General features: G+C 37.8%; 1 protein-coding gene across 1 annotated transcript; it reads left to right on the top strand.

The window, feature by feature from the left end:
* Positions 1-1,937: 1,937 nt before the first annotated feature.
* TRAM1 (translocation associated membrane protein 1) lies at positions 1,938-14,339 on the top strand. Its single transcript, XM_034429953.3, has 11 exons — positions 1,938-2,366; positions 4,787-4,850; positions 6,346-6,467; positions 6,602-6,718; positions 7,505-7,563; positions 7,854-7,938; positions 8,910-8,980; positions 10,049-10,153; positions 10,772-10,915; positions 12,470-12,627; positions 14,134-14,339. The coding sequence occupies exons 1-11, from the start codon at positions 2,244-2,246 to the stop codon at positions 14,205-14,207; spliced, it is 1,122 nt and encodes a 373-aa protein (XP_034285844.1). The 5' UTR covers positions 1,938-2,243; the 3' UTR covers positions 14,208-14,339.
* Positions 14,340-19,567: the final 5,228 nt, after the last annotated feature.

Raw genomic sequence — 19,567 nt, 5'->3', positions numbered from 1 at the left:
TGTCTGTCTGAGCCTGTTTGGCCTACAGTCTGATAAACTTTTGAATACCTGAGCTTGCAGCCTTTACATTCATAACAATGGCACTTTTTTAACCAATGTGGGAAAATGTGTCGCTGAAGTGTTGATCTATAATTTTAAGCACTCCTTAGTAATAAATGCTGAAAATTGTAGCTCAATAACATTTGGTGAATGCTTTAGGAAAAGCCTGTAAGGCATTAGAACAAGCTGTGTGGTCTTTATATAAGCTATGTAGAGTGGCAGATATAAATGCTTGGAATAATGAAGTTGCATACTACTGAACATTATGAAAAGTTGACATTGATTATACCAAGCATTTCATCTGAGCCCTAAAGGAGAGCTACATGCTTACACTGCTGACAGCAAATCAGCAATATCCATGTCAATTAGAAAAAAAATAAAATATATAGAATCTTGTGAAATAAAAAAAAATTAACTATGAAAAAATATAATACTAAAAGATCTAAGTTAAAAACACATTCTATTTTGAGTTTAGAATTAATAGGTATGTTTATAACATTCTGTTAAGGTACCAATGTTGCTACATGTTTTTTGATTCCCAAGAGCTACAGAAGTGGATTGAATGGCAATCCATGGTAATATGATCTCAATTTTTTAGAAAAATAGACCTAAGAGACCATTTTAAAACCAGTTTTGAAAAACTCTATTATAAATATATACAGTATATGTAGCCACTAAGGCATGGATATCAAACTCGATTGCGTCACGTGACATCACATAAAGTATTGTGATGTTTTTTGCCTTTGCGGAGCTGGGATGGGTGTGGCCTGCGCGTGACACATGCCGCCAGGTTGATATCCCTGCGACTAAGGCATTCTTTGTCTTGGGAGAATGCTAACTGGAAGAAAATGAAGAGAAATTAGGCATTATGGACATTTTCAAAGAACAGATTTCCCACATTTCTTTAATTGACTATCAGGCATTGCTATAAGATGAGTCTCCCTGTGCTAGATTATCCTGACCTGCTATTGGAGTGCAACTTCCAAAATAGATTATTGCTTATAATCTGAAAGAAAGAACAAGCAAGGAAGAGATACAGAGAAAAGGTGAGTGGAAAACGTCAAAGTTTGTCCTCTAAAATCACCTCCCCTAATCAGAGAGTTCTCCAAATATGTACACATTAGTTCCACGCTAGTAGTTACTATGGAAAATTCTGAGGATCAAAGTCCACATTTCGAGAGCAATGAAAGTTACTATAAAGCTCCTTTCAAGTTGGGCCTCTGCTGGAAAACTGAATAAGCCCAAACTGTTTTGCTTCACAAGTTCTAAGTTTAAACTTTTGCACAGTAAGGATGCTAGACTAGTCTACTCATGTGTTTTCAGTTGGATTCCCATACAAATGAGATTTAATTCTCATCCTGGATCTTAACAATATTTACTTTCCAATGATAGTCATCTCTGCAATGACTTTTTGCATATTTTCTGAAGCCCAAAGTAAAAAGCTGGGATTTTTATTTGAAATACAGTAAGTAAGACTCACTTTCAAACAATTTCAAGTCGACAAGAAGTTAACAAAATAACTGTAGGCATTTGTAGTTGTAAAACCTCCTGCTTAATAAAAGGAAAAGAGAAGAACAAATTGTGTTAGATGAATATTAGAGCCGGATTCCTCTAGAAGGTGTTCAGACTACAACTCTCAAAAATCAACGGTCTAGAATTCCTGTTTGGACAGCACCCAACTGGTGAATGACAACAGTGGGTGGGGGGGGGGAAACTGCAGCTTCAGCAGACAACAGACGATCAAAACCACTCCGGAGGCGCGCGCTTCTCCGCAGGACAGCTTTTTTGTGATTGGCTAACGATCCTCCTGAACGTTGAAGTGACGCGCGAGCGGGCTGGGCGAAGGACCACCCACTTTCTCTACCCTTTACGCCCCCAAGCTGTCTCAGCTGCCTCTTCAAGTCTTTGCCACAGCCAATCAGGTGCGCGTTCCGGATTTGGGTCCGCCTATCCGAAAGGGGGTGCTGTCGCACATTCCCTGCGACTTACCCACAGGGAGCGAGGTCCCTCCGTTCGGAGTTGAGGGGCAGGAAACGACGAGTGGCGGTTTTTTGCCCGACGCTGGAGCTAGAGAGTCGCCCGAAAAGGCGGAGGCGAAGTTGGGCGGAGCGGCTGGCGGAGCTTTCTTCTTTTCGGGCCCCGCAGCAGACACGCGAGGGGACGGAGGGAGAGGCCACCGAGCAGAGGCCGAGGAGGGTCTCGCCATGGCGATCCGCAAGAAGACGAACAAGAACCCTCCGGTGCTCAGCCATGAGTTCGTCGTGCAGAACCACGCGGACATCGTCTCCTGCATGGCCATGGTCTTCCTGCTGGGGCTCATGTTCGAGGTGAGAGGCGGGAGAAGGCAAAGGCGCTGCAAGACCTCAGCGAGGCTGCCGGACACCCGATAGGAAGGGCCGGGCGGAGGTTAGCGGGGAAGATGTTTCCGACCAGGGGGCACCGAATGGGGATGGTTAACACCAGGAAAGCCAGAACTGATTTCTAGTCGCAGGGCGTGAGCCTTTCAGTGCCTCGGTTGCCGCTTCTCCTGCCGTTGCCGGGGTGGGGTAAATGCAGTGCCTGAATCCGTGTACGTGTTAGAGATACCCAGATACCCTGTGAACATATGGATTCCCTCCCTCCCCTCCCAGTACCACTAACTGCTTGGCTGATTAGGAGGAGGAGGAGGAGGAGGAGGAAGGCGATCGTCTCTTGCTCGCAAATCTTTGTCGAAACTACCAGGTCGCTAGCATAGAAGAAGAGGAAAATAACAAGCAAGCGGCGATCGGGTCCTACTGTGTGACTCCCATGTGGAAGGGTCTCTCCTCCGGGTCATAGCTGGTCATCTCGGTCGTTCCTCCTATTATTGCCTGCTCTTGTCTGAAAAGAAGGGGGCAGGTAGGGCTGTACATAGTAATGACAGCTAGCGAGGTGATGCGAACTAGCAAACTCAAAAGGTGCAACCACCTGCCGGCGGGAGCAGTGGTCCCTTCTCCACGGGTACGGCCGGTCGGGTCCTTGTCCCTGTTGGTTCATCAGACCGTTAGACTCTCGTCCAAGAGGGTCCACTCCAATCCCACCCACTGCAGCTCTGTCGCCCGTCTCAGTGGAGCTTTTTCGGGCACCTGCAGCGTCCTGGCGCAACCGGGGTTTAAATACTACGCCGAAAGCCCGTTTTGCACTCGTTTGTATTTTACGCCCCTTTCCTGGGAAATCAATTATGGATCGAACGGGTTTGGAGGCAAGCCTTTGCAGCAGCAGCGATGCTGAGCTGACCGAAACTGGCAGGGGAGAGGAAAAGAGAGAGAGGGAGAGAGAGTTGCATGTTTTTGGAAAAGGAGCTGTGCCCCGCACGCTTCGTTCCAGCGCGGGAGTTCCTGGTCTCGGATGGGTTACGTGGCACTCGATGGCGGGGCGGGGGGGGGAGAGTTGGCCGCCTCTGCGATTTCGGGGCGGGAAGGGCCGGCAAGGGTTGGGGCGAAAGAGGGGGGGAGGCTGGAAGGCGAGGCGTCTCCCATTGCCGAAGCTGGAGGGAGGAGGAGACGAGGGGGGGGGGAGCGAGAGAGAGAAGACGCGCTGCCTTTTGTGTGCAGCCGACGAACTACAAACCCCATGGGGCGTTGCGGCAAGCGACTCCTCCCCTCCGCTTCGGAAAAGGTGAAATGGCTGGTGACGTGTACAAGAGAGCCGCCCGCGGTGCACATCCGAAGGGGCGGGGTTGGTTCACGCCCCTGAGGATGGTGTGACACGTATCCAGTTTTGCCTGTTACAGCTGGAGTGTAGAAACGGGTACCGGAAGAAGGGCTGCAGCAGGCCCCCAGTTCCATAGCTTGCTTTTCGAGGGGGGCGGGAGGGACGGGGACACAAAAGCTTTGGAGCTTCGCCCACTGTTAGAAAATTTGCTCCAGAAGATAATAAAGCGTTTAAATGGCGTAACTTTCGCATTTCTAGTTCTGATCACTTTTACCATGGAGGAAATCATTGCCTTCTTGAAAGGTGTGAAATGAGAATTCCAAGAAAGAATATTCAGTCCTGTGCTGAATAATCATTGGCTGAAATCCCAAACTTCGTAGGCTGAATATCCTGTGGATTATGGATTGGCTTTCCATTCAGATTTTTTTTTTTTCCTGAATGCAACCGGTATCGTTAATGCAGGGTTCAGTGTTGTGCAAAGCCAGGAAATTGGATTGAGTAACCCATTCTTAAATCAATGATGGTTCACTATGAACTCAGCCACCACTGTGTAAAATGTATTTAATCAGTGTAATACTAATTTAGTTCTTCATCATATGAAGAAGAGATTGCAGAAGATGAAGTCTGTTCAGTATTATTTTGCCAATCTGTGATTTCCTAATAGGTTTGTCCTGATTAAATTTCTAATTGGCTAATGACTGCTATAAGGCTTTTGTGGTTAAAAATAATAATTTGATAGCATTACCATTAATACAATACAATTATTTGGACACAGCTGTATTTTATAACTCATTTGCCATGCTGTAGATATAGTTTCCTTCCAGGTAACTGGCCAAGGAAGTTTATATTCAGTTCTTCCCATGGAGCTTCAAACAAACAAACAATAGCAAGCAACCCCAAAAAATTGCCTCAATGCTTATTTGCAATTAGCCAGTTATCCTTTATTTTTGACTCGGCCTGGTTCATTATTTTTCAGTTTGTTCAATGTATTTTTTCAGATATATGAAAGAATGTAGATGTTCCTATGATTTACTGTGCAATCACAGTTTTATTCAGACAAATTGTTTTATTGCAGGTTACAGCCAAAGCAGCTGTTGTCTTTGTTACACTTCAGTACAATATTACCATTCCTGTTACAGGTAATCTTCTAATAAATGTTTGGGTATTTGTATGCAATATTATTGTACACCAGGAACATATTGTATCTTGAATGATAACCAAATGTGAATGACATACAGAAGCACCAGCAGGAATGTTTAGTGGGTGTTAATAAAGCTGCTCCAGTTGTGGCTTGAGACCACAGAAGTGGTTTAGATATATAATCATACTGGTTCAATTCTGAATCAGTGCTGTTTGAAAGGCTCTGAGATTTGGATTCTTTCAGTCTTTGCTCATTCTTCCTCTCATGGAGGGAGATTTCATCTTTTTCTTGGTTTGTAGAAAATCAATTACCCTGTTTCCCCCAAAATAAGACATCCCCTGATAATAAACCCAGTTGGGCTTTGAGTGCATGGCAATAAGGCCAAACACTTATTTCACGGTTCAAAAAAATATTAAGACAGGGTCTTATTTTCGGGAAAACATGGTAGTTCTTTCATCAAAACAATAAAATATGATTTGTCTATATTCTTTACCTTATGGTAAGATGCGCAGCCAATAAATTAGATAGATGATAGAAAGATAGATGATAGTTAGATCCACAGTCAGACAGACAGACACAATATAAAAGCCCAGTGTCACAATTTGATTCAAGTTTCTAATTTTGACTTGCATTTAATGTACAAGCAAATCTTTGTGAGTTCTAACAAAATGACATATCTTTGCATACGGCAAATCTAGAAAGGAATCAGTTTTCTAAAAGAGGAAATAAATCTTACAAAGCTTGTTTACATGGTATGAAACTATGGCTTGGCATCTGCTTTGCATCCTCTAAAGGAGTATTGCTTGAACTTTCTATAACACAAACCACTAAATGTTCCGAAAAGACATAGCCTTCCCTTCTTCTTCTCATGTTAAAAGAAATCCCATGATGAATTTGTTTATAATATAGTCATGTCCTCCATTTTAAAAGAACTTTTTAAATTAACTTTTTTATAAAAAAAAAAGTATGTCAAAATGAAGAGCTTACTTGTTTACTTGAGCTAAGAGGTTAGCAGACTCTGGACAACTGACTGTTAGAGACCTGGTTAAGTGCACCATCAGCCAGCTGGCCAAGCCAGAGCCTACTTTCTGCTTTCATTCAGCCTCTCTCTTGCATCAATGGTCAGCCAGCCAGCTAATTGCCAATGAAAAGAGAAGGGCAGAGCTAAGGCAGAGGACAGGCATTAGCAAATCAACCTGGAAATCCCTATGAACCAGCAGTGATCTGCAGATCACAGTTTAGGAATCATAACTTAAATTAAATCTATTTGTTTGCTAATGAACTTTTGAATTTAAAATTTGGACAGGAAGATAGTAAAAATCTGATCAATGACAATATTTTAAACTGTTACCAGCGTTGTTCTTCCTGTACTACTACTGGTTAGTACTGGCTTGGAATATAGAAACAAAATATATGTTTTTATTCCTGATATAAATTGGATGAGGCTGGTTAAAACAAATGCATTCTTAAATATTGTTCTTTTTTCCTCTCAGAAAACCAGCCTACAGAAACAGTGACATTATATCATTATGGTATCAAAGATCTGGCTACTGTTTTCTTCTACATGCTAGTGGCAATAATCATACATGCTGTTATTCAAGAATATGTGTTAGATGTAAGTACTGTTTGTTAGAATAATAACGGGCACTACTACAGTAGAAGTTGATTGATTGCATTATGGATGTTTGATATATATGACAAGTAACTTACTATCTTAACTATCAATAATGAGATACCTTTTTTGTTTAGAAAATTAACAGGCGAATGCATTTTTCCAAAACAAAACACAGTAAATTCAATGAATCTGGACAACTCAGTGCATTTTACCTTTTCTCTTGCGTCTGGGGAACAAGCATCCTTGTGTCGGTGAGTAAGTCAGAGGAAGATATATAATGGGGAGTAAAACAGTTGATTATGATCACACAATTATGTTGCCTTGAAAATAGTCACCACATCAAAATTGTTTTTCATTTTCTTTATAATTCCCTTTTGAGTCATTATACTGTTTTATCGTAATGGAATGCTCAAAGTATCAGTGTTAGGTTTTCCAGAAAAATTGTAAGTACACAGATAGTGCCATTCATTTTATTGCTTGATGGGAAAATCAAAGATAAATAATATACTAATAATGGCTGTTCTTATTGGCTGCAGTATACAAGTGAAAAGATCCAAGAAAGAGCAATACTTTCCTGGGACAGTAGATACCGAAGTTTAAAATGATACACTTAGAATGCAATATATATATATATAATATGCTGCTAAATGAAATTATTAAGTGGGGGTTGTAGTTGGGGTGTATAAGTTTATCAACTTATTTGTTAACGACGACTTGCCATCCAAGATACATTTGTGGCTAGGAAAGGCTCTCAGATAGTTTTTATGGTACAACAAGGAGTTCACATTTTGTTGAAGTTGCCTTATATGCATCTGGCATTAATTTGAGCTCTATGTAGTTCACATAAAACTGTTGCTTCTCTTTCTTGAATTTAGAAGCACTTTGTTTAAAATGAGGAATCACAGTTCAGTTTGAGGCTTGCTAATTCATTTAACTCAGATTTCTATGTCAGCCTTCCATGCTATCGGACATGCTTAGAAAGAGGTTAAGCAACTTCACAGGGCATTGGATTAATATTTCCTGTGTCTTATTTTCAGGAAAACTATGTATCGGATCCAACATCACTCTGGAGAGACTACCCACACACATCAATGCCGTGAGTTCTTTTAATTAAGAATTTAATTAATAATTTCTTCTATCCCACCTGACTTTTGTAGTTATTAAAATAATCATCTACTTAATTATGTATAAAGATATATAGTATTTTCAGGCAAATAACAAGTTATTTTATTAGCAATGCATCTACAGTAATCTTATGTCATTAGTTTTTATATGCTCCAAAAAATTTCAAATATTACTCCATTGTAAAAACTTAGCCCAATAAAGGTTTTTATATGAAATAATCAGTACATTTTAATTTTGATTTGTACATGTTGTATTCTGCAGGTTTCAAATGAAGTTCTTTTATATCTCACAGATGGCATACTGGTTTCATGCCTTTCCAGAATTCTATTTTCAGAAGATAAAAAAAGTAAGATTGCATCTAATAAATACCTTGTCCACAAGCTTACAAATTAAATGCATAAATAATACATATGGTTATCTAGCCAACAAGCAGAATTTTGTCTATGGGATTTGCAAAGAAATGTACCTTTGAAATGGAATTTGCGCATAATCTGAAAAAAATGTCAGCGAGAATGTAAGGTTTAGATATGTAACTTCAGGCTCTTGTGCTCTTGTCCCACGTGCATATATGGAAGGCTTTGCTTCCTGTTCCAGCCAGTCCAAATCTGTCTCCCTTTTCCCTGCTTTTGCAACCAGTTCGAGCAGCTTCTCAAATTGAGAAACAACTTCTTGATTAGTTTTAAAGAACCAAGAAATGAACCTTCCGTAATTTCTTCTTCTAAGATTGTAGTTTAACATTATGTCTCTTCCCCACCCTCAAATATGCCCCATATTCAGTTTTGGACTGTTGTGACAAGAGCTGCTACAGTATGGAACTGAAGTTATAAATCTACCTATCCTGGAACTTCTGATGATATCCTGAGCGATATCATTTATTTTAATAAAGCTTTTTGGCGGATTTCATACAGTACACCAAGACATGAATAAATAAACTGTTACAGCGTAGCATGTTATATACCCTGTCATAGTGTCCTTTTTTAAAATCACTACATAAATTAAACAATATTTTTAGGCACTAATGGAATAGTTAAGTGTTTTATATCATTAACATGTATGGTATTTTCCATTAAAAACAAAAGTAAGCAAGAAAAAGAGGATTTATTGATCAGACAATTTTGCAGTAAATTAATGAGTTTAATATTTTTTCTAAGTATTCTTAGATAATGGCCAACAATTCCTATAATTCCGAAACAGCATATTCTGTAACCTTTGGGGCTGACAGTTGGAGAGGGATATAGATAAGAAACACAATTATGAAAGCTAATTGAATATGATAAAAATTCTTGGAACATTCATAAGCTTGCATCTCTTTCATAGGAAGATATTCCTCGCCAGCTTGTTTACATTGGACTATATCTTTTCCATATCACTGGAGCTTATCTGTTAAAGTGAGTGGCATTGTTATTTTGCTGGGGGAGGGAGTCCGGTAATTTGTACGATACAGTCCAATCATTTGTAATAAATAAAATTTTAAAAAATTGTGCCTCCAATGATTCTTTAAAGATCATGTTGCAATATTTCCTGCAGCATAGTTTAGAAGCCAAATTAAGCTATATCAATTGTACATATCAATTTTATGTACAATTTTTTATGTACAAATTTTATATGTACAATTTAAGTGCATATCAATTTTCAACATGTACCAATGATTAGAAGGTTTCCATCCCACATTTTATTAGATAGCATGGCAATAGCAAAGGTCTCTAGAAAGAGAGAACTTGGCAGCTACTCATTCGTGGAATCTGCTGTCTTCTCTACCATGCAAATAGATGTATATTGTTCTTTACACAACTCAAAGGAAAGATGAGACAACACCAGTTGCCATCCTTTAGTTGTGTTGAGAATTTGAGGTTGGTATTCTATCCTAGATGTACCAAATGTTCTCAAAATCCACTTTTATGACAAACAGTTCTTTACTTTACTTTACTTTTACTTTCATTTGATTTATATACCGCCCTACTCCTGAAGGACTCAGGGCGGTGAACAGCCAACCATAAAATACATACATACAAAATTTAAAAAGCAGAGATAAAATCGAATTAAATAGTTCGGCCCAGACAGATTTAAAACTCCAATTAATTTAAAACAAATTTAAACTTTGAATATTAAAAATACTAAAAAATATTAAAAAATATTAAAAATGTTTAAAAAGAAGGAGAAAGTTAGTCCAGGCCCGCCTGGTGAAATAAAAAGGTCTTTAGAGCGCGGCGGAAGGTGCGCAGATCCGGGATCCTCCGTATATCCGGGGGGAGCTCGTTCCAGATAGTAGGTGCCCCCATAGAGAAGGCTCTCCCCCTGGTGGCCACCAGTCGACATTGTTTGGCCAACGGCACCTGGAGGAGCCCCTCTCTATGAGAGAGTACAGGCCGGTGGGAGGCTATTGGTGGTAGTAGTTCTAAAGGTCTTTTGTTTCTTTGGCAATTAACATCTGGTGTATTCTTTTTCTTTTTTTATAGTTTGACCCATCTTGGTCTTGTTCTTCTTGTGTTACATTACTTTGTGGAGTTTCTGTTCCATATCTCCAGACTTTTTTACTTCAGTGATGAAAAACACCAGAAAGGGTACGTGCTTCTACTTGTCATATCTCACATATACTATCTCTCACATTATAAATGTTGTAGAGAAATATTGTTCATATTTAGTTAATACTTGCTGCATGCATAAATACATAAATATATTGTATATAACAATACAGTGAATATTACCTACTTTTTAGATAAATCAAAGATGTATGCTGTTTGTCATATATTAGTAGCTGTGCTTATATGAGCTTTTTATTCAAAATAGAATTAAACACAATTGGTATATTATTTACATGCAAGGAGCTCAAATTTGTTCATTTTAAAGGATGGTTTTGATTTGTCCATACCTAGGAATATTCGCATAGAATATATCCTTCAACTGAAGAGTACACAATAGCCTTTCCAGAAGATTTCTTGTGCCTTATTTATCAGTGGGGGATAGCAATGTTGTATCAAATCCGTGCCAGAGCTCAATAATATCATATACAGAAGAATCTTTCCTGATATGTTTCAAAAATGTTTTTTCTTAGCAGGCAGAATTATTCGCCCAGAAAACTTAGTACATAATGCGTATAAATATCTGAAATTGAAGATGTGAGTAACACAATTGGTGAATGAATTCTGATAAATCACATATCTCTTATTTCTTTTTGCTAGGTTTACATTGTGGGCTGTTCTTTTTGTTTTGGGAAGACTCCTGACCTTAATTCTGTCTGTCCTTACTGTTGGATTTGGCCTTACTAGAGCAGAGAATCAAACTTTGGATTTTAGTACTGGAAACTTTAATGTGTTACCAATCAGGTATAACATAGATGTGTGTTCTTGGACCATATGATATTAAAACATAATAAACATTATTTTCAAAGAGATTTGTCTTGAACTAATTGCTTGAGAAAGCTGTTGAGAAAGTCTTTATTAGGAATATTGGGTATATTATTAGAAGAAAGAAAATGAATATTTAAAATACCTTTTACTATATTTTGCAAATTCTTTTGTCATTTTTATGATGCTTTAAAATCATAATTTTCCTAACCTGGGCTTGCTTGAATCATTTTCAGGGGAGGGAAAACTAAATTCTAATGTTCCAAATTAGCCGATGCTTGCTAATTGTGTCATCTGTTTTGAATTAGAATAAATAAGATAATAATTATATGATACAGATAGTCCTTGACTTGTGACGGTTTGTTTAACGACTATTCAAAGTTGTGATAAGACTGATCTTGTCACTTAACAATAATCACTGAACTCCTGCAGTCACTTGATTGCAATCTGAGTGCTTGGAAGCCGGTTAATAACACTTGCAGCATCGTGCAGTCTCATGATCACCATTTGCAACCTTCCCAGCTGGTTTCAAAGCAAAGTCCATGGGAAAGCAGCAGATGGTCACAAGTCAGAGTCATGTAATTTCTCACTTAATTACCATGGTTAAGTTGCTCAATGACCAAAGCAACAAAAGTTATAAAATTGGGGGCAATCCTGTCACTGCACCACTTAATGACAAATTATTGTGGTAAATCAAGGGTCACTTGCAAGTTCATGGTTACCAAAATATTTAATAGTGAATGGCACCAAAGTTAAGAGTCAGGGTGAAAATACATTCTTTTAGCATATTCTGTTTTCCCTTTAACAACTTTCCCAAAGGCACCAGCTCTTCCTAGGTTCTGTATCTGTATTTTTAACAAAAAAAAAAATCTGAAATTAGGCTGAGAGCCTCACATTTCTTAATCCTGTATATAAAACCTGGCACTAAATTTACTTTGATTTTTTTTTTCCAATGTTACGTTTTAATTACAGTTTGATGGTAGAGTGAAAGTGACTGCTTAGTGCTGTCTGATAATTAGAAAGTACAAAAAGGAAGAAGAGGAGAAATAACAGCAAGAAGCTTGATGCACACTTTCAGAATAACCGTGTTTATTTTTTATTACAGAAGACTCTGACTGTATTTGCAGTTCTTGGAAGCATGCTATCACAATATTTTCTATTCTTCAAATATTGTGCTGGCATTTATCTAGCCATATGGTTTGATCTCTTTCAGAAGATATAGTAAAAATGGTCTTCAGAATGCAAGACAGATGTGCCCCAGGTTAAACTATTATATCTCATCTTCTGATCCATAGCATCCTAATTTAGTTGCTGCATAGAAACATGAACTTGCATTTTCTAATATATGTATTGCTATTTATGATCTTCCTTTTGCTAGTCCACCAATATACCAAATTGTTTGCACTGGTGACAAGCAAATTAAATATTAATTAGTGGCCTTCAAGAAACATCTTCTTAAAAGAAACAGTTTTTCTAATACTTTCCATCTCTGGATCATCAGGAATTCTAATATTCTGTATCTGGTCTTTATAGAATCAGTGTGCTGGCATCAATCTGTTTAACACAGGCCTTTATGATGTGGAAATTCATTAATTTCCAATTAAGAAGGTGGAGAGAACATTCTTCCCCTCCTCAACCAATGAAAAAGAAGTTTATGACAACAAAAGGCAAGCTATCGAAAAAAGAAAGAGGTTAGTGCTTTAATTAGATTTCTGTATACTTTTGGCAGAAGTACAAAAAGGAAGTAGTTGCTTTGCACAAGTAGGAAACTATAAATGATGTGGTTTAATCTGATAACAAGTTCTCTAATACAAATCTCAAACACATCATTGGTCATCTAGTACAGGCAATTCTTGGGTTACTAAAACTCATTCAGTGACTGTTCAAAGAGAACAATTTCGCTGAACAACCCAGTGTGCAAAGTTGTGGCCATTGCATCATTCCTGTGGGTCATGTGAATGAATACTGGGCAACTGGCTTGCAATTACAATGGTTGCAGTGTCTTGCAGGCATATAGTCACCATTGGCAAAATTACCTGCTGACTTCCCACAAGTCAATTGGAAAGCCAGCAGGAGGTTGGAAGTCTCTCACTAGCTCTCCATAGCACCCACCAGTGGTGGATTTCTACTGGTTCACCCCACTTTGGGCGAACCGATAGTGGCGGCGGTGGGAGGTTCTGCCCACCTGCCCGGACGTCATCTTAGACGCTCTGTGCATTTGCAGTAGCGCTGTGAGGAAAGCAAGCACGCACGCGCACACATGCTCCCGGTTCTGAACCAGTAGCAAGTAAGTGGAACCCACTACTGGCACTCACCCCATAGCGCTTACTCTCGTTCCAAAGGCCAACATGCAGCACCACCACACACACACACCTTCCTCACACATACAAACATCAGCCTGCTTGTCTGGAATTCCTGCCCATGTTGTCGTCATGTCAGGTCCTCACTTAACAACCCACATGATTCTGGAGTTATGATGGCAACCAGCACTGCCAAGATTGCCAACAGTAAACAGTGTGATCACCTGAATGTCACACTTTACGCCTGCATCTCTTAATGATGGAAATTCCAATCCCAGTTGCCATCATAACCCAAAGACTATCCGTATTTCCCAGGCAGCTCACAAATGGACTATTATACTTATTTCTCCAGAGTACTAGTAGATGGCTTGGCCTATCTTGTTACATATTTGGCCTGGGGAATGAAGAAAAGGGGAAGAGAGGAGCAAACTTGGGCAAAACTATTAAGTTCTTCAAGTGAAATCTAGAATAGAATACAGGGTCAGAGAAGAAAAAATGCATTGCTATCTCAGAAAATATGAGTGATGGCCCTGCATACCTTCGGCACAATTGCTGAGAGAATGTTACCACATAGAGGGAGAAAACTGATGAGCTGTATTTTCCAGAACGATCTGCTTCCTCCCTTTCCCTAATGTTCTAAAGTGGTTGAAAGTGATTCAGTCATTTTTTGTTAGAGGCGAAAATGAATACCATTTTAAAATGGGCCCGTAGAAATCTCTGGTCATTATACTGTTAAAACATCTGTGAGAAACATTCTGATTTATGATGTGCTTGAAGCTTCTTCCCCTGAATTAATTTTAAAGTTCTCTATTAAGATGTTTTAAATCTTCATAATGTATGGGCTTGGAATCCAGAGAAAAGAGTTAATTATTATGTTTGTTTGTTTTTTATTTTTAGAAAATGGAATCAATGGAACATTAACTTCAAATGGAGCAGACTCACCTCGCAACAGAAAAGAAAAATCGTCTTAAAACAGAACTTTATTAAATTAATTGACTAATATCCCCAAAGAGAACTGCTTTTTACTTGGAAGGTCCTTCAGCACCATAGTTCCTACTGTTAACAAAAAAATATAATAAAATTAATGCCTTTTTGATTACTGATATCAGAACGTTTTGTGCAACCTTTTAAATATTTAAATGAAAAAGGCCAATTTATTTTTAATAGCCATAAAAATCTTTTTGGGTATTAATGAAAATTCACTTCTAAAACCAGTACAGTAATACAGTCTGACATTCCTTATAGTTTTATAGTGGTTGAATTTAATCCATCTGAATACGATGTTAGGACATTTTTTGGTTTAAAGGAGAAGTTAAATCAAGGTTAAAGTTGTACTATTTTTTTAGGCATTCTCTTATATTTAGGTTTGTATTTTGAAATACAGCTTGGAACAGAATTTGTAAACTGCCAAAACAATCAATTTTTTGTAGATAATATCTACACTGATTCAAGAAATTCCCTCACACAGTTGACTGATTAAAATGTTGCTGTGTATGCATTTATCTAGGAATCTCTTGTGTAATTCTGGATTTAGTAAGAAGTCGTTTAGGAAGTAACTGAATGGTGGCCAGCCATTGAGGCCAGTGACAACTTACCACCTCCCAGCTTGTTGGAGGTGGTAAGTAGACATTCCATGACATGGCCAGAATTTTTCAGACTTTGCAAAGTTTAAAGGTGGAAATGGGTGATGAACCAGACTGCTGTTACTCTCACCTTTAAAATCTATACAAGATCTGTAAACTGCTAAAAATCCTCTTATTGAAATTCCTTTGCAAGGTACCAGCACTTCAATAGTGCAGTTTGTGGAAGGAGAGATTTTAAGGGAAGAAATGGAAGAAGTTTTCTGGAAATCAGCCATTTTTTTTCTTTGAATTTCAATAATGTATTGGTGCTGACCATCCTTATGGAGTTCATAGATTCACAGATCCTAATCTATGAATATTAATATTTAGTTAAGTCAAATACAACTTGTATGGAATTCAAAATAGTATTGAGTCTTTTATTTTGTTATTATATTCAAATCTAGCCTGTCCTTTTGGAGCTCAAGGCATTGCACTTCAAAATCTCATATGCTCCTTACAACAGCCCTTCAAGATAGACCACACTTAGTGATGTAGCTGGCCCAGAGTTATCTCACGAGTATTATGATCTGTTTGTGATCTGAACTTGGGTTTCTCTAGACCCATGACTACACTTAAGCTACTATTCCACAAAGGTTATATTATGATGATTGTTTCTCAGCTTTTTAAATTATATCTGATATAATTAAAGGAGAGAACACAGAAATAGCAGTGGCTAACAAAATGATAACTTTACTTCCTAAGCTGATGAAAGGAATTCATTTCTACTTGCAACCTCAAACATCTTTGCTCTCAATTGTAAATGAGCAATGTGGGCAGCTTACTTGAAGTTCATAACGCTATACTCGAAAATATTTTTGCTGGCCCAGAAAGTATTGTTCTTACTGCATATTGGGCACAGATATAGCTTCTAATTTTCTATATTGTACAATTAACAAAATTTTAAAGTTTTTTTTTTTTAAACTGGTAGCAATAAGAGTCAGCTAATCACCAGTAATGCCTAAGAAGAGCCTTTTTGCAACTAATTTATGTTTTATATTTCTAGCTTCCAAATGGTTAAAGCAGCCAAACAGCTTATTGTCTGGTACTTTTTTCAGTTTTTGCCACTTTTTTATGGATTAGGATTAACAGAAAAGCTGAGTTCTTGGAATAGCTATTGGATAGAATGTAGTAGATCTATATGAGTTTCAGCTTCACAGTTTAAAAGTAGCTGCTTAAATGAAAGTGTGAAAAATATATGAATTCAGTAGTATAGTAGTTCTGAAACATGCTTAAAAATTATCTTTTTCTTGTAATTCTGCTCTGGATTATGACTGATTGTTATCAATATGATAAAAATAGATCCAATCTAACTAGAATCATTTTGGGGAGAAAAGACAAAATATTGTACAATGTCCCCAAAAACCTTTCTTCTAAAGAATGGCATGCTGTCTTAAAATAAGTAAAAATCGTTTGATGTCTAACTAAACAAAATCTGTCTTTATGGAAATAAGGAAGAATCACAAACTTCCCTTTTTCTGTACAACAGTAGTGCATTTATCATATATGAGTCTGGGATATTCAATTTTCTAAGCAGCTGAAAATGCATTCCCTTGTTAGAAGTGTTTCTCTTGTCTGTTTATTCTCTAACACTACTGTCTGTTTATCCAATACTAATCCTTTGAACCAGATTTCCCTGCCTTGTAACCATGATACAAAGGGCTTTGACAGCAGTACTTTCCTGTTGTTGGAGTTAGGTGTGTCTATTTTTTGAAAAAGTCCTTACCTTGAATAATTGGATTATGTTGCTGATTTGCGATATGTGTGAGCTTTGTATCCAGGTAGTTTCAACTTTCCTTTTCTACTTGAAGAGGAGGTGGAATAAGGTGGAGCTAATTTTAGCTATATTTTTGTTTCTCTTTATGATCTTTCTTTTGCTTAATATTTCTTCTTTCCTGTATTTACCATGATGTTGTTTATTTTGAAAAGGAATAGAGTGATGGATATTTATAGTCCAGCTTTTTCTTTCAGACAAATAGCAAAGAAATGAAAGCCACAGATTACATTTCTCTTTTTAACTCTATGCCACAGTCTGTGCTATATTTTTCCCCCGGAAATGGAAAAGTTTAAAAAACTTACATGCTGAGCTGAGATTAAGAAAGCGTTAAAGGAACTAGTGGCTTCTGTTTCTCAATAAGGAAACTGTCACACTTGGAAAGCTTTGAACATGGTGAATGGTTTTGATGTGGTAGTCGGTATCAAAGCCATAACTTTAACAGACATTGAAGTGAAATTTCAGCCTTATGCCAACTCTGAAAGGTAGATTTGACATAGATTTAGATATTTGGCATGCAAGGTATTGCTGTCAGTATTCCAAGTAATGCACCCATTGAAAGTAGAACTCCGAGGCAGGTAGATTCCTCAAAGAACAGTTTATTATTGTATACATCATATTGGCACAACTGGTGAAAACCAACTGAATGTTCCCGTGGTTTTCACCTAATTAAAAGGTGAAAGTTTTTCCCTTCCCCCAAGTCATCAGTCACATTGTACTGGCAGTCGCTTGGTTACTTCACTCCTCCTCTCTCAGCCACCTGTTGGAATGACCTTGGTTCCCACCGGAAAACTTTTTGTTTTGACTGCAAAGCCCCAGTAAACTATTCCTCCCTCCCTGTCCCCTCTTCTGCCTTGTGGCAACCCACACAGATTGCTTCAGCCAGGTTCGCTTCAGGGTTGACAAATGCTTAGTTACATTGTGGGGAAGGGAGGCGGTATTTTCCTGCAGATAATCAGAATAATACATCTTTTAAAACTAAGAAAAGAAAATTTAACTAAAAATTTATTAGACTGTAATGTTACAAGACCTAGAAAACACTGTGGCAGAGAGGAAAAGGAGAGATTTAGGAAAGGAGAAAGATTGGACACACACTGTCTGAAAATGTTATTTATCTCCAAGGATAAAATACAAAACAAGGGGAAAAACAAACTTAACAGACGTACAAAAACCAAAACCACATGTGCAAAAAGAACTCCAAATATTGTGGGAAAATGCATGCCCAAAACTCAGCATGATACATGTCTGCAGCAGGAAAATCTGACTGGATAAAACATTTATCATAACCAGACCATCTGAAAAGGGTTTAGAAGCAGGTTGATAGCAACTGTAGGCTCGTTCATTTAATCGTATCCATCAGCAAAAAGTGGTGATATTGTGAATTATTGTCATGGAATGCAGTGAGCACTATTTATGTTGCAAATGAGTCCGTTAGCTTAAATTTGTTACAAAAAAATCAAGAAGTAATTTCATAGCTAGGTGATAAACATTCTCAAGGAGAAAGTTTGTAAGTTTTGTAATGCAACAAAAAAGGGAAGATGGGGAGGAGGAAGAGTTTCTTTTATAAATGCTGAAGAAAAAAAATAACAGCATGTTTGGGAAGCAACAGAAATTCATGATTAATAGTGGGATTGTATAGAAATTTATTTGCAACAGTCTTATGCAGTATTTTTAAATTGGGAATAAAATTGTCGCCAGCATTTTTTTTTCTCAGACAGAGCCATTCACCCATATGTTTGGGTTATTTTGTAGTGCAGTTTGCTTGGAACAATAATATGGCTGATGTTCATGTAGATCAAGATCCATTATTTGGCTGAAAAGTACCCTTGACCTTTATATTCTATAAAGCAACACTACAAACCATATTATAATCATTATGGTTATAAGTGCAAGGACCAGTTGTAAAATTACTTTTTCAGCACTGTTGTAATTTTCAATGGTCACTAAACAAGGCAGTTGTTAACCAAGGACATGTTCCACAATATTTTGGCAAATAAAATTGGCAGCAGAATCTTGCCATTTGACAACTATTGTAATGAACAGAGGTTCTATAAAGTTCACTGTTTCCTATCTCAAGTACTTTGGAAGCTTATCAAAAGGCAATAGAATTTAGCCTAAGGACTCTTCTTGTTGGCATATGGTTGATGTTGTTAGCTATACAGTAACTGTTCAAGAGCTCTGCCATAGACTGACAGGAGTTTTTGGCAGATGCCATTAAAGAGAACTTAAACCAAATGAAAGCAAATACCACTTTGGTCTTGAAGAAATTGCTATATCAGGACATGTCTCAGCTGAAGGACTTAAACTTGAGCCAAAGAAGGTTGAAGCTGTTCTGCAAGTTGCAACTCCTGAAAATCTGGATTTGCGGCATTGTTTTACCTGTCTGACTTATGAAATGTATCCCTAATTATGCAGATATTTGAGAGCCACTGTGCTTGCTGACTATATTGAAAATGACTCCTAACTACAAAAGGGACCATCGGCACAGGTTTACAACAGCTAAGTGCATAAAATGCATTAATTTAGGAACGTTGTCTAGTATAATCAGAAAATATCAACTTTTGTGGTAACTGGTGCCACTCCTGTGAACTTGGTTACATTTTGCTATAGACAGATCAAAGAAACCTGTTTCATATGTGAGCTTTCTTTTCTGCAACAAAGGTATTGCTAAATTAAGCCTGAAGCTTGGGATGTACACAGTTATACAATTGCATACACTGTAGGGATGTCCCGTCATATACAAGGGACAGCGACAAAAGCAAATAAATCACCAGCCCTTTTTAAAGAAATATTATGTTACCGTGCTACTATTAAACCATAGTTTTAAAACTGGGAATTATTGGTATATGTCGCTAAAAGTTGACCAAGTGATCATGTTTAATTGGTGTACAATAGTCACTATATTGTCCTTCAGAGAATTTATACACACACACATACA

This window comes from Pantherophis guttatus, chromosome 3 (genome assembly GCF_059756535.1).
Source record: "Pantherophis guttatus breed Tessera chromosome 3, ASM5975653v1, whole genome shotgun sequence".
In the NCBI taxonomy this organism is placed as follows: Eukaryota; Metazoa; Chordata; class Lepidosauria; order Squamata; family Colubridae; genus Pantherophis; species Pantherophis guttatus.
Note: the sequence above shows the minus strand (reverse complement) of the source record. Positions and strands in the feature narration are given on the sequence as shown.

Excerpts from the sequence above, each read along its gene's own strand:
- TRAM1 (XM_034429953.3), top strand. The coding sequence starts at position 2,244 with ATGGCGATCCGCAAGAAGACGAACAAGAACCCTCCGGTGCTCAGCCAT. Across the intron at positions 4,851-6,345 it reads TATTACCATTCCTGTTACAG|AAAACCAGCCTACAGAAACA; the intron begins GTAATCTTCTAA and ends TTTTCCTCTCAG. Across the intron at positions 10,916-12,469 it reads TTTAATGTGTTACCAATCAG|AATCAGTGTGCTGGCATCAA; the intron begins GTATAACATAGA and ends TGGTCTTTATAG.